General features: G+C 38.5%; 1 protein-coding gene across 1 annotated transcript in view; it reads right to left on the minus strand.

Moving 5' to 3' along the window:
• The window catches only part of pde11a (phosphodiesterase 11a), a 45811-nt gene that overhangs the window by 13896 nt on the left and 18672 nt on the right, over positions 1–13243 (minus strand). The window contains 7 exon segments of the mRNA XM_051959103.1: positions 1079–1169; positions 3400–3509; positions 6317–6424; positions 6534–6680; positions 10583–10633; positions 11648–11740; positions 11827–11894. Of these exon segments, the coding sequence (XP_051815063.1) occupies positions 1079–1169; positions 3400–3509; positions 6317–6424; positions 6534–6680; positions 10583–10633; positions 11648–11740; positions 11827–11894 (668 nt within the window).

Raw genomic sequence — 13243 nt, forward strand, 5'->3', positions numbered from 1 at the left:
AACAACTGATCCATTAATCGTGAAAATAATCAACAGGTTCACTGACGTTGAAAATAATCGTTAGTTGCAGTCAGCACCTCGCGTTGCCGCTGGTGCTCTAAGTTCAGTGTAAACGTGAAAACATATGGTTGCCTCAGGACATGCGCATCAACTGTTTGCTGGCTGCAACTTTATAATGAGAGTACACACGTGAGAGCCTCCTTACTGCAAGGAAACAAGTGGGTGCAATTTCCAAAATGTCAAACTATTCCTTTAAGTGCATTTAAGGACTAATAGGCCTTTTATCATAGCAGACGTTTTGGCTTGTTATAGCAGGGAAAGCACAGGTGTTACTGCATTTAGGTGAGCTGCTCCCAGGTTCCTGCTTCTGTGCATGCTACATCAGTGCGTGTCATGGGACACACGAGGCACCGTCGATGACAAAATTAGCTTCACACATGCCTTTGCTGTTACAACATTCATGATGTTGGCTGTGGAAAAGACCTACATCATGGAGAGTGTTTGCAGACCGTCAGGGCTATGAAAAGTTACATGTAATGCACATTTTGTTGCTCATTTTTATGTACACTTGGTTAAAGCTAATGCAGACTAATACAACTATCCTGCTATTAATCCTTCATGAACCTTCATGAAGGCTGGAAAGTTTCAATTTTGCAGAAAAAATATCCTTTTTGGACGGTGTAGGGTATTTCTGAGAAGTGTTTCTGTTCTTTTGTCCGTACCCTGAATATCGGTGAGGTTAGAAGTAATCTCTTTCAGCATAATGTTCAGTTTCAGCTAGTTGTATCTAATAAACTATTTGCATCTTTAGGTCATTTATCTATAAAAAAAAAGGAAGCTCAGTTGTAAAAAGAATTCTAAAAATATTCCAAGACACATCAGAGTAAACAACATAAACTAAAAAGATATGACGTCTCTCCAAGAGGGCAGGATATTAAGGGTTTGAGAACTTGGTAGCAAATAGTGTTTTAAATCCCCCTAATTTGAAAGGTATTGCACAAATACAACTTGCAGCGGTAGGCATTAGCAGAACACTATATGGTAACTGCATTGCAGCAGATATTAAGACATAGCGCACCTCGCTCTGCAGGATCATAACAGCATGGTTGAAGTGGTGGTGCTCCAGTGTAGCAGAGGTCCCATAAAGAAGAGCAAGAGCGGAGCCCGTCCTGTAATACACGCACACACACACACACACACACACACACACACACACACACACACGCACACGCGCACACGCACACGCGCACACACACACGCACACACACAGGGATGAAAAAAGAAAGATAATACAATCAGGATTCAACACGTGCTGAGAAACAAAGTCTGCTCTTCAGTGTGTTACGACTCCCTCAGCAGTTTACTCTAAACTCTGTTGCTGCCTTATGGCTCAATAATAAAAGACACTTGAGAGTCATAATCTAAACAGTGGCTGAAATTGAACGTTTTAACATTGAATATGATCATAATTTAATGTAAAAAAAAAACTCAATAAAGGCAAGTGTATTGTACTAAAGACAGGTTAGGCTTCTATATTTTGGTATATTTCATAAAACATTTTAAGTTTATCTGTTATTTCCACAGTAAAAATGAACTCACGTGGCAGTTTTAGAGTGCCGACTTATCTGAAATGTTCATTTTTAGCTTGTATTTTAGCTAGTTTCCATTGTAACTTTAACATTACAATGAAGAAAGTAGCAGGACTGATATTTACTAGCTGGATATGAAATGCAACATGGACCCTGAGGTGTTGACTTGTAGCTTTAGAAGGGTTTTGAGATTGTGCACACAATGCAGCAATGTAGGATTTGTTACCATTTCCATGCAAAGCCTCACAATATTTAGACAATAAATCAATAGTGTTGATTGTCTAACATGGCCTCGGTCCATCTGAATAAGTGTTTCTAGTTACTGATGAGCAAACCAGGAGCAAACAAGCTAAAACAATCAAGATGCAAAGAAATCTGTTGCTCCACTAGTCAACTAATGATAAATGAAATACAATTCATTTACTTGAGCTCATGTTTACTTTCCCATTGAATATGGTGGACTATTCACAGAAAGCTGTGTAACTCTTATGTTAGGGGACTGAACACTCTAAAGTAAAATCCTAAAGTTGAACCTTTAAACTCAAATTTGAAATCTAATGTGCCAAAACAACTAAAATGTGTTTCTGTGCTAATGCTTTCTTTACTGCAGTGTCTATTGCAGCTTAGTGATTTTATGGTATGACAGAATCTATGAAATAATGATAATAATAATATTTATTTAAACTAAGGTCTGAATTAAGAAAATCTGCCTTTTTGTCTGTAAGAGCTTCATGATCTTCTTTTCCTTTTTTGTACTATAAAGTAAACCAATTGAGCGCAGGCCAAAGTAAGAGTCATTCAAATTTCCAGACCATTAAGTCCAAAATAATGAACATCAACTCTAACTGAAAGTATTTCAAACAGTGTCTGAACTTGCGGTTCTTGCATTTAAAGCGCCAAACTTCTGCAACTGGGTCAAGATATAATTGCGGGATCTGTTGTGACATAGTTGACATTTTTGCTGTTTTCGGGCCTAAAATCAACATATAAAAACTATAACTAAACACCGGATGGCATTGTTAGAGAAAAATTCTTCTAAATATTATACATATAATTGAGTAAAATTGAAAGTTATTTATAAAGATATTGTAGTAAACCTGTTGACATGCGATAAATCCACACTTGACTCACACACTAGTTTATATTAAATAACTAAGAAAGCCTTGGAGTCTTGCCAGTTATTTTAGTGATATCCAGTCATTTTTTATTAATAAGTGATTGTTTCCATCATAAATAATTATGGAATTTGTAAAGACATGAACAAAATGAACAAAAAACTTTTTTTTTTTAACTTTTAATGGAAAATGTATGCAATATATATGCCATGGTCTTCAAAAGTTTCTCAATTATATATTGACCCAACTGAATCATGTTGTACTTTATAGTCAACAAAAACTGGGACCAAAATCACTTAAGATTACAACTAAAAATACAAAAACCTAATTAGCATGATGTTTTTCTAGTTAAGATTTTGAATTCAGCTCATGAATTTCCTGTTTCCATCGTCATTGTAGATCAGTTTTACTATCAAAACCTTGGTGAGGGCAGAAGAACATTTCCTTCAGGTAATTTAATAGTGACTTTACCCAGTGAACTAAATACTCTCCGAGTCAGCAGTGTTTACATTCTCTTCGCTAAGCAGACTCTTATATAAGCCTTAAACAACTTCCCACTTGACTCTTGCTGATCTGGGCTGGACTGCTGCAGACTGCTGCAGATGGGAAAAACACACTATAAACAGCGTGTAGGAGGCAGCGCGTTGATGTGTGCGTGTTTGGCAGCGGCAGAAGGAGAAAGCGGGAACACATACTTTGCCTGAAAAGCGTTGTTGGTGCCCCTGTGGTCCAAGTCGTGGCACACACAACCTACAATAAGCGCTAAGATCTCCACCTCTGTCAGAGTCTCCTGGAAACCCGCCGTCTGATTGGCACAGAGGAGAGGATGCAAATGAGAAAACACACGTACACACTGTATGAGCATGTTCTGTGAAGCTGCAAGGAGTACATTGAATAAAAATGGAAAAACACTCCAACAGCAGCAGTAGCATCTTAAAAAAACTGTATCTTCCTGAAATGCCAGTGGGACCACAGCCACACTGCGAGATTTATGGCTTGGATGAATGGGTTCTGGAGGCCATGTGCTGAGTGAGTCACTGTAGGTCATTGTGGGGATAGCAGCGAAGATAGCAGGGCCCTCAGCCCACTCATTAAAACACATGGCAGAAGAGTGGAGGGGCCCAGAACAGCTTACACACTACTATTTCATTTCCCTCTGCCAATAATCAATTCAGATGGGACGCCACGCATTAATGCTGCGCTTGATTAAATGAACTACACTGTGGCGTTTGTATAAGAGCTTGTGCGCCTGTCAGTGTGTAAATGTGTGTGAGAGTGTGTTACCCCAAGGACCTGATCAGGTAAAGGCCTGCTGGAACCGCATGAAGCCATTCTCTTGGGGGGTTTCTATACAAACAAACATCTCTGCACAGAACTGCTTGTTTGTACAGTTCGTAACACAATGAGTCACCATTTACATCGCAGCGATTTCAACACACGTGAAAGTGAAATGTTGTATCTACCTAACAAAACGACAAAATGCTAATAAACTGAAGACCACTGGCTCATTTATCATATTCATGCTGGTGTAGAGCGAAGCTGTTGCAACCTGAGACCACCTCTCACTTTTACTCTGATTCCCTCACCTCCAGGGAAAAATGCAAAAATCCTTAATGCAAAGAACATATCATGGGCCTAATGGTTTAAAGTAAAGGCACTGGTTCTGCTGGTTGTTAATAATGATGCATCTATGCATAAGCTGCAGAAAAGGTTTCCTAACAGCTTCGCTTTTTGTTACTGTTTAATGTGACAAGAGGCCCTAAGTAGATACTGCTGTTTTGAACACAGTCAAAAGTGTTGAGAAGCACCAGTTTAATCCACAGCGATGTATTTTTTGTGCAATATTTCCAAAGTGCAGTGAACTAGAAATAAGGTAAAAGTGTTTCTATATTGTACTAATGCATAGTACTTGTGTAAAGCACTCAGCTCCAGCAGTTCTAACCTCCTCCTCATGTGCTCCGCTTTTTGTTTTGTTCATTTAACCCTCTAAACCCCAAAACCCACTGGCAGGTTTGACAGCCAGGCTATCTTTTTTTTAAAAAATCAGCAAAATTACACCATTTATCAGAGTCAGACACTGTAAAAACAGAAAGAATGGGAAGATTTTCAACCTCCCTCAAACTGATCATGTCACAAATCTAAATGTAAAATTGTAATGTTTCATCAAAATCACTTTATTCGACATCTGTTGTTTAAAAATGAACAAATAATAAAAAAATGTGCACTAACCAGGTTCTGTAATAAACAAAAATTCTGTGATCCTCAGCACAACTGTAAAAAGCGTAACTAACTCAGCTGTGCAAAACATCACATGACAAATGTTTTGGGAATCTTTGGTTCAACTAGGCTGAACTGTAGACTGTGTTTACACCAAGCAGATAGGAAACAAGCACGGAACAAATTAAAAATATAACAAGCTAAACTTCTATACTATGTGGAGCTTTTTTCAGCTTTTGTTGAATAAATCAAAAATAATAAACTTCGTTTTTTTTGTTGTTGTGTTTGCAGAAAATGCATTTTTGAGTTCTTTCGACCTGTAACCATGGTTATGCAAGACTTTATGGGTCAATATATAATTGCAGGACTTTTTGTAACATAGTTGACATTTTTGCTGTTTTCAGGCCTTAAATCAACATGGCCGCCTTTAACCAACCACCACATGGCATTTTTTACAGAAATATTCTTCTAAAATATTATATATAGAATTGAGTAAAATTGAAACTGAACACTGTTTAGAAAGATATTGTAGTAAAACTGTTGCCATGCGATGAATCCACACTTGACTCACACACTACCTTATATTAAATAACTCAGAAAACCTTGGAGTCTTTCCAGTCTTTTCTTCAGGAGGAAATGACATCATGTGGAGCAGGTCATGTGATCTGGAATTAACACACTTTCTTGAGAGGTGTTTCTGTAATGGGTAACTTAGTTAAAAGGGATTTCTCAGACACCGATACAATTTGTTATTTTCCATATAAAATTTGATATGTTTCCAAAAAAAGAAATATCCGTCATGATTATCCCAACTTCATAAAAAGAACACAATCTTTTTTTTTTTTTTTGACATGCGAAAAAAAAGAACACAATCATAACAATCTTTGAATAAGCTCATTTTGTTACTGAACTAAGGTGCTTGATATTAAATCGGGACGGTTATTTAGTTGACATTTTAGTGATATCCAGTCATTTTTTATTAATAAGTGATTGCTTCCATAACAAATAATTTTGGAATTTGTAAAGACATGATCATAATGAACACTAAAAACCTTAGTTTTTTTTTTACTTTTAATAAAAATGTATGCAAGTTATATCCCATGGGCTTCAAAAGTCCCTAAGTTATATATTGACCCTTATATTACAATAAAAATGTGAGAGGAGAAAAAAAAACTGCTTGGGGTTCATAGAATTAACTAAACTCTCATGTCTGTGAACTGTGTGTGTTGATTTAGAGTGAAGAATCAGTTTTGCTGCTCACACCAAAGGAGAGCTTTCTCAAAGAAAATGTTTTCCGACAGTACGAGCATGTGCTGTTAAATGATCAATGCCTTAACCGAGCATGCTGACAACTTGACAACTGATCCAGTGATGTACAGTCATCTTGATGTTTACCGTTAGCATGGCAAACATGCACTGGCAGACGTTGAACGCGTGTCTCCAGTTGTGATAGAGAACCATTCTGTAGTTTTTCCTGACAGTCAGCAGCCATCTGCACAGTGTCTGGAGGGGAAGACAGGCAGAGCGATGAGCACATGGGTCAGCAGTCGTCGTGAGCAAACTCAATCAAGTATACAAAAGCAGGGAGGACGAGGAGAGCCAGTGGCCTCACCTCGTAGTCGATCTTAAATTTCTGCACCATTCCCAGCTCCATAAACATTCTCAGGGCGGCCGTGATCATGGCGTCAACATCCAGGGAGAAATCATCAAAGGAGAGCTTATCGATGCCCAGCTCGCAGACCAGGGGAATGTTAGCAGCCTGTTTCATCACGGCGGGGAGAAAAACACAGAGGAGGACTCAGAATATGAGCTCACAGAGCAGAAGATGGCGAGGTCAGGGGACGGTGTGCCTTTTTCAGATGATATATGGAAATATGAAGACATGCTAATTAAGACTCTGAGGCCTCATTTGGAGAGGGTTAAGATTAATGAGGGAGCTTTACTGAAGGATTTCACTGTTGTTTACTTTCTGCGCTCATTGACAAATGTTGTTGTGCAATAGTAATCATCATCAACGCTTCTTTTTTCTTTCTTTTTTTTGCATTGTTATTCAAACAAAAACAAAAACACAGAACGCATACAGGATTCCAATTAACCGTATTCACACTGAGGCATGTCTTCTATCTTTAATGCGGTCTAATGAGCACAATCCGAGCAGGGTCCTGCCTCTAATCAGCGTTTATAATGTGACCATTCCAAGCTTTCTGACGTGCATTTTGTGCCAGTGAGTCAAAGACCTCTACGAATGTGTGTTATAGTTTCAGTACAGCCTGTCTCTCCTCTCAGACAGCCACCATGTTTCCCCCTCACAAACATTTGCCTGTCAGGTCAGCAGGTATCCTCCTTTTCCTAATTCACAGCCCCGGGTTACGAAATGTCAACCTGGTTTGTTTGTCACTGCACTCCAGTGGAATCCCAGGCAAGTGTACTCAACAAGGCTCCGAATGTGGAGCAGTTACGAAAGAAAGTGGGGGGAGAAAAAGGCAGGGGGCAGAGTGCTGGGGCTGGATGAGGGGGCTGAAAGATCACACAAGTACACCAGAGCAGGGATCCTACAATGCGGTAATGGCCACGGGGGAATATCCAACACATGAAAGTGCAGGAAAATAGGTCATATCTATATTTCAGAAATGTCACGCCAATTAAAAATGTAGATATTTTCAATTCTTTTTCCATCTTTATAAATAATGCATTGAGAATGATTGCTTATTGATTGGAGTAATCCATTTCAAATGCCACAATTAGTTTATTGTCACGGGGGAATTCTCGGCCCATATTTATGCTTGTGTGCTCCCGCAGTTGTTGTTTGGAGAAACTTCAAAATTAAGTCTAGGAGACAGGCTGCCAATAATGATTTCTTTTCTTTCCCATTAAAGTTAATAAGAAATTGTTATTTAATTAGAGAAAAAATATCTTAATTAAAGAGCAAACCGACACCGAGCAAACCAAATGCATCATGAGCTAAGTACCCAGAATTTTTTCCGTCTTTCCATCTCTTTCCAAGACATAAAGTTTTCAATGTTTTCGTTGATATGTCTTAATTGAAACAGCTATGAAGCATTAAAGCATTACATCTTGGACTGATTTTTTCCATAATTATCTGCACCACCAGAGCAACCCTGAACATCAAAAATTGCTACCAAGAGTGTTCAAAAACCACAGGAGAGAAAATGTCACATCAAGGACCAAAACCAACAAAGCCTTTTCCTGTTCTTTTTCATCTGTATTGTTGTGTGAAGTAAGAAAACAAAGCTTCACCATCAGGCTGTTTCTCCCTACTTAAAATTTAAGTCTTTAGAAAGGGGTCACCACCACTTATTTTAAGTTCATGTATTTTCTCAAAAGGCCTCACAGAGGAGCAGATAGAGTATTTTGGGGGACTGTTTTTAGTTGTAGCTTTAGTTTTCTTGAAAACAATCAAGAAACACATGAAAACAAGTTGGGGCTGTTGCTTGGCCACTTCTTACTGACTAGTTCAGCTGTGGTTGGAGTCGTTTCAGCTAAACTGAACCCACACCTGATTATTGTGTTCAAACCAGATCAGGGTCGACTAAACTGCACTGGCAGTAAGTGTGTCTGATGTTGAAGCAGCACGCACTGGAGCATTGATACTGCTGTTGTTTCCCATACTGTTGTACCATTAATCAATACCTGTGAGTGATTTCACCACAACTGGTTCCATGTACACAATAGTGGAGACTGTCATCATCTACTGTGATCTGATGACTCCATTCACTTACAACATTAATAGTAAATTTAGTTTTTCTCATCTGAATATTTTGCCTTAACAGACTTGCACTTGTGATACTTGATTAAGGAATATTGTTGTAAATAGTTCAGTCACGTAATATTGTAGCATGTTTGCCATTTTGTTTCTTTTTAAACTACTGTGATAATCTGTCAAATATGTCAGTATTATGTAATAGCAAAACTGGGATGGGCGCGATTCCTACCAAACTAACTTCTGGCAGTGCATTAATGAACAACTCTTGTCTAAGCTAGATCAGAGATAAATCTGTTTTTTAAGTTAGTTTTCTTTAATTGGTCATTTGTTTAACTAAATAACATTGCATTTCTCAAAAACAATGCATTTCTTAATACAAATGGTAAGTCATAATTAAGGTAAACAAAAAAAGCACTCAGAGAGCACAGTACTCATCCAAGGCTGCTCAGTCGTTGTGTCATTTCTGACGGCTGAAATCTTAAAAAACTAGAAAAGCACTCAGAGAGTGCAGACCTCCGCCAAGGATAGAGAGGAAAACAGGAAACCCATGCAGTAAAGGATCATGAGCTGGAATCAAACCTGCATCTCTGACACAGTTCTGTTTATGAATCACCTTCTTAACTAGTTGAGATATCTGGACAACTTGCTCCAATTTGTTGGACGACATACTAACCTATGATGTTTTTGTCATATTTTGGACCACATACTAAAACATACTAAAAAATTCAAAGTGATCCAGAATCCAGGATCCTTTCCGGATTGCCACCAAAATTAAATCAGCTCTTCCTCTTACCATAGTCTACATCCCCTCAAAATTTCATCTGAATCTGCCCAGGCATTTTTGAGTTATCTTGCTAACAGACAGACAGACAGACACACAAACGCCGGGTGTCACATAACCTCCTTTGCGGAGGTAACTACATCAGCTGTTCTGTTACTGATAGAATCTATGCGCACTTAGAAAACTGTTTTACATGTTCCAGCTTTTATTTCTTTTTTGTATAATACATATTTAAAGAACTTCAAGTTTCGTTTTTATGTTTTTGTATTATTTATGGCAGCTAAAGAGATTTTTAAGTTCTCTCTAATTCTAGCCATGGTTGTGGTGTTTCTATAGAGGTGCAGCACTTTATACTGCAGTGAAAAAATGAGTCGATTGTGACAGGAAATGTGACAAAACCAAAAAACATCCAAAAACTGCTTAAAAGTCAGAGGGCTAAGTGATCGTCGCAGGTGTAAACCTGTCCTTAACATTAATCCACAGCTAATTTACAGAACAACATTATGTTTACACTTTACCAAAACATGCTATATGTTCATTTCGTATGACCCTTCCTTAGAAAACATTTACAAATCGATATTACATTGCGTGTTGTTGGCTTCCATGTTTGCTAGCTTGCGGTCATTTTTCTTGCCTTTGTTTGGGAGCTGCTATGTTTGTTGGCATGTTGGCGTCACAACTATCAACCATATGTATAAGCACATACTGCACATAGTACTTTTAATATACATTTGGTCCTCTAGTGACTACTTCTAGCAGCAGTGTCAAAATAAACTACAGTGGCTATATTTGCAATGAAGGATGACGTTATCCATTGTGGGGATGTGGGTCATGTGTTTTTGGACAACAATCTAGGTTTGTGGCACAGAGTAAAAAGCTATATTAGGTTTTTGCTGCACAAGCAATACTTGCCAGTAGAATAAATTCATTGTTGGTTTTGACCTTGTTGAGGCATTTGTTCAGAATAAGAAAAATACAGGATTTTGTCCTATAAACGCTACAGTTACAGGATAAAGCCTTCATAATAAGCAATGTCTTGACTGTATCATCCATCTAGAGCTCAGAGTTTAAAAACTGAAACTTTCCACTACTAATAAGCAAAGAAATGGGGTTTACTGAGTCAAATGTAATGATGACAGCAGTGAATATCGGTTACCTTGAATTTGTCGACTTCTGTCTTGGAGCAGGTGGCATGGTAAGAAAGAACCTGTGAATATAATGACACAGTGTCACTCAATGTATTTTTCAACTCATTAAAATAACCAGTAGCTGTGGCTGAAAATACTGCTCGTCGGTATCAGTGCATTTTAGTGTATCTTCCAGATGAGGAAGTTAACACTCGCCTCTGGAACAGTCTACAAGAGCAGCGATGTCAGCCCCGATTCCATCGCCGTGTTCCCCTCATTCCCTCAGAGAAATACCTTCCACAGACCTGCAGTTGCTTATTTGATCATAAACGCTCATGTTTATTCAGCGCTGCCAGCAGCAGTGTATCTACATATTAGTTCATTTTGTCTCCCATTTAAAAGCACGATCTGTCTCTATCTGTCCTCCTCTTCTCCCATCCTCAAACAGCAAAGCTAACTACTATAATTCACCTGAAAGCTCCCTATTGTAATCTAAGGACGCACTGTAAAGGCTGACTAGTGCTGAATGGCTACATACTGCAGGGCAGATGAGGGATTGCTTTTCACTGACTCTCATTAATTTTCAATAAAACCTTTGTGAGAAGGTTATCTACAAAGAGAGATCAGCACTTTTTGCATGCGTACATTCTTGTGGAAATATGAGACTAAAAAAAGGAGCCAACTACAAAAAAGACCCCCAGAGAGAATAAGCGGGAAGAGGCTTTCTATTTTCCATGTAGCAGCTGTTGTTCCCCGTGACTTCTGGGTAAATGTGTCACCCCTGAGCATATGTTGACTAGAAGGGAAAGTAAAGATACGATTATAGCGAATGGAGCAGAGGAAGAAATAGGATAGGATGGGACAGACTAGTTAAAATCATCTCAGGGAGCGCATAAAGCTAATGTAAACACAATGAGCATACAGGCATGACAAACAGCAGCAGGAGCAGCAAGAAATCAACTCAAGTCAACAAGCAGTTTGCACAGCGATGTTTTCGCAGATATAAGCAGACATTGTTCGGAACGCGGAAGAAATTGCGTATTTTCATTTTCAAAGTGTGATATGAGGCAGGAAATCAAATGAGATGTTCTTACATCCAAAGCCACGGACTGCTTGGCCCAAGACTTCTTCACCTGGTCGTACATGATGGTGTTGTTGATGCCCAGTCCACAAAATATCACAAACGCCTAAGAAAAGGATCAGAAATACTCAACTCCAGCAAAATGCCAGCAAGATGCTTTACATAGAAACGATACAGAAGCAGGTGTAATACCTCAAAGAGACGCTGGTCTGCATCATCGAATGGCTTCCCATCGAGTCTGTTCAGCACCTGGGCGACACCTGCAACACAAAATCTGTTTATGAACACAATTGAAACACAACAATAAGCCTTTAAGCTTGATATTAACACACTCTAATGCCAGAATAGAATAACAGCGTGTTCAAAAATTGTAGAAATCTGTTCCAAATAGCATATTCATTGAAAGCCTATATTTATTATAGTGACACACGGTTATAGGAAATGATAAAAATGGCATTTAATTAATGTTATCTAAAAATTCCATTTATTGTCCTCAATGCTGTGCCGGGACTGAAACCTTCTTATTTGACAGCAGTCTTCCCTGTTTAGATGGATTCTCTCTTTACCTAATTTAAAAAGGCTCCGGCAATAAAGCATAAACATTTAATTGATAGCGAGCGACTTTTATTGTCACTGAGGAATTATGATAAAAAGTAATTACACAACACATTAACATACTCATTTATCTACAGGAGGTCAAGCAGACCTGCCACGATGACATTTCAATTTCAACGTATATATCTGGAAATTAATTAGTGTCGCAGCTAAGGACAATTTTCATTATGGTGCCGTGAAATTTAAAGTACGGGGGTGATGTTTTTCAAATACATCGCTTCTTCTGTAATTAGCTAATTTGCGATGGGCTAATTTGCAGCACAGGTGGCCCCAAACATGAGCAAAGCAAATGTCTGCTCAGAGCCCCATGGTTACTACATAATCTTTAAATACAACACTTTCCAAAGACAGCAACAAAGCACAGTCTTTACATAGATGACCCACAGTGTTGTGTGATAGCACAGTGCAGTATATTCACTGGAGGTGGTGTCACATTCTGCTTAGGGCTTCACAAAGTCTTAGGTCAGACCTGAACTGTGACCAGCTCAGCCCTACGTTAACCTACGAGGAATTATATCAAACTCAACTCAAAATCCTCTTCAGAGCTATAATCTCCTCAGTCTTTAAGAGGCACTTCACTGATTTTACTCACTAAATCAAAGCCACACAAGACTGGCTTAAGACAACAATGTGAACGCTCTGGAGTAGCTGAGTCAGAGTCCAGCTCTCGACCTAATTGAAAATTTGCAGCTGGAAAAAAAATGCCTTTTTTATAAAGTGGATGAAACCTGACAGAGCTGGAGCAGAAATTACAGACATACAAAGCTTAAAGAGGTTAACTCTAAATAGTGACACGGAGGTGGTGAATACTGATGCAAACGTAATTGATTTAGATCCTTGCCAAAAAACTACTTTTATTCAGTGTTGCAGCACAAAAATCAATGGATAAAAACATAGAAAAAATAGATTCAGTGGTGAGAGGGGAGAATGCCGAATCCTGACTCCACAGACTACAAAATCTAACAAATTGAAATCTGTTTTTAAAACTGTGTCG

Source organism: Acanthochromis polyacanthus, chromosome 14 (genome assembly GCF_021347895.1).
Source record: "Acanthochromis polyacanthus isolate Apoly-LR-REF ecotype Palm Island chromosome 14, KAUST_Apoly_ChrSc, whole genome shotgun sequence".
Taxonomy (NCBI): domain Eukaryota; kingdom Metazoa; phylum Chordata; class Actinopteri; family Pomacentridae; genus Acanthochromis; species Acanthochromis polyacanthus.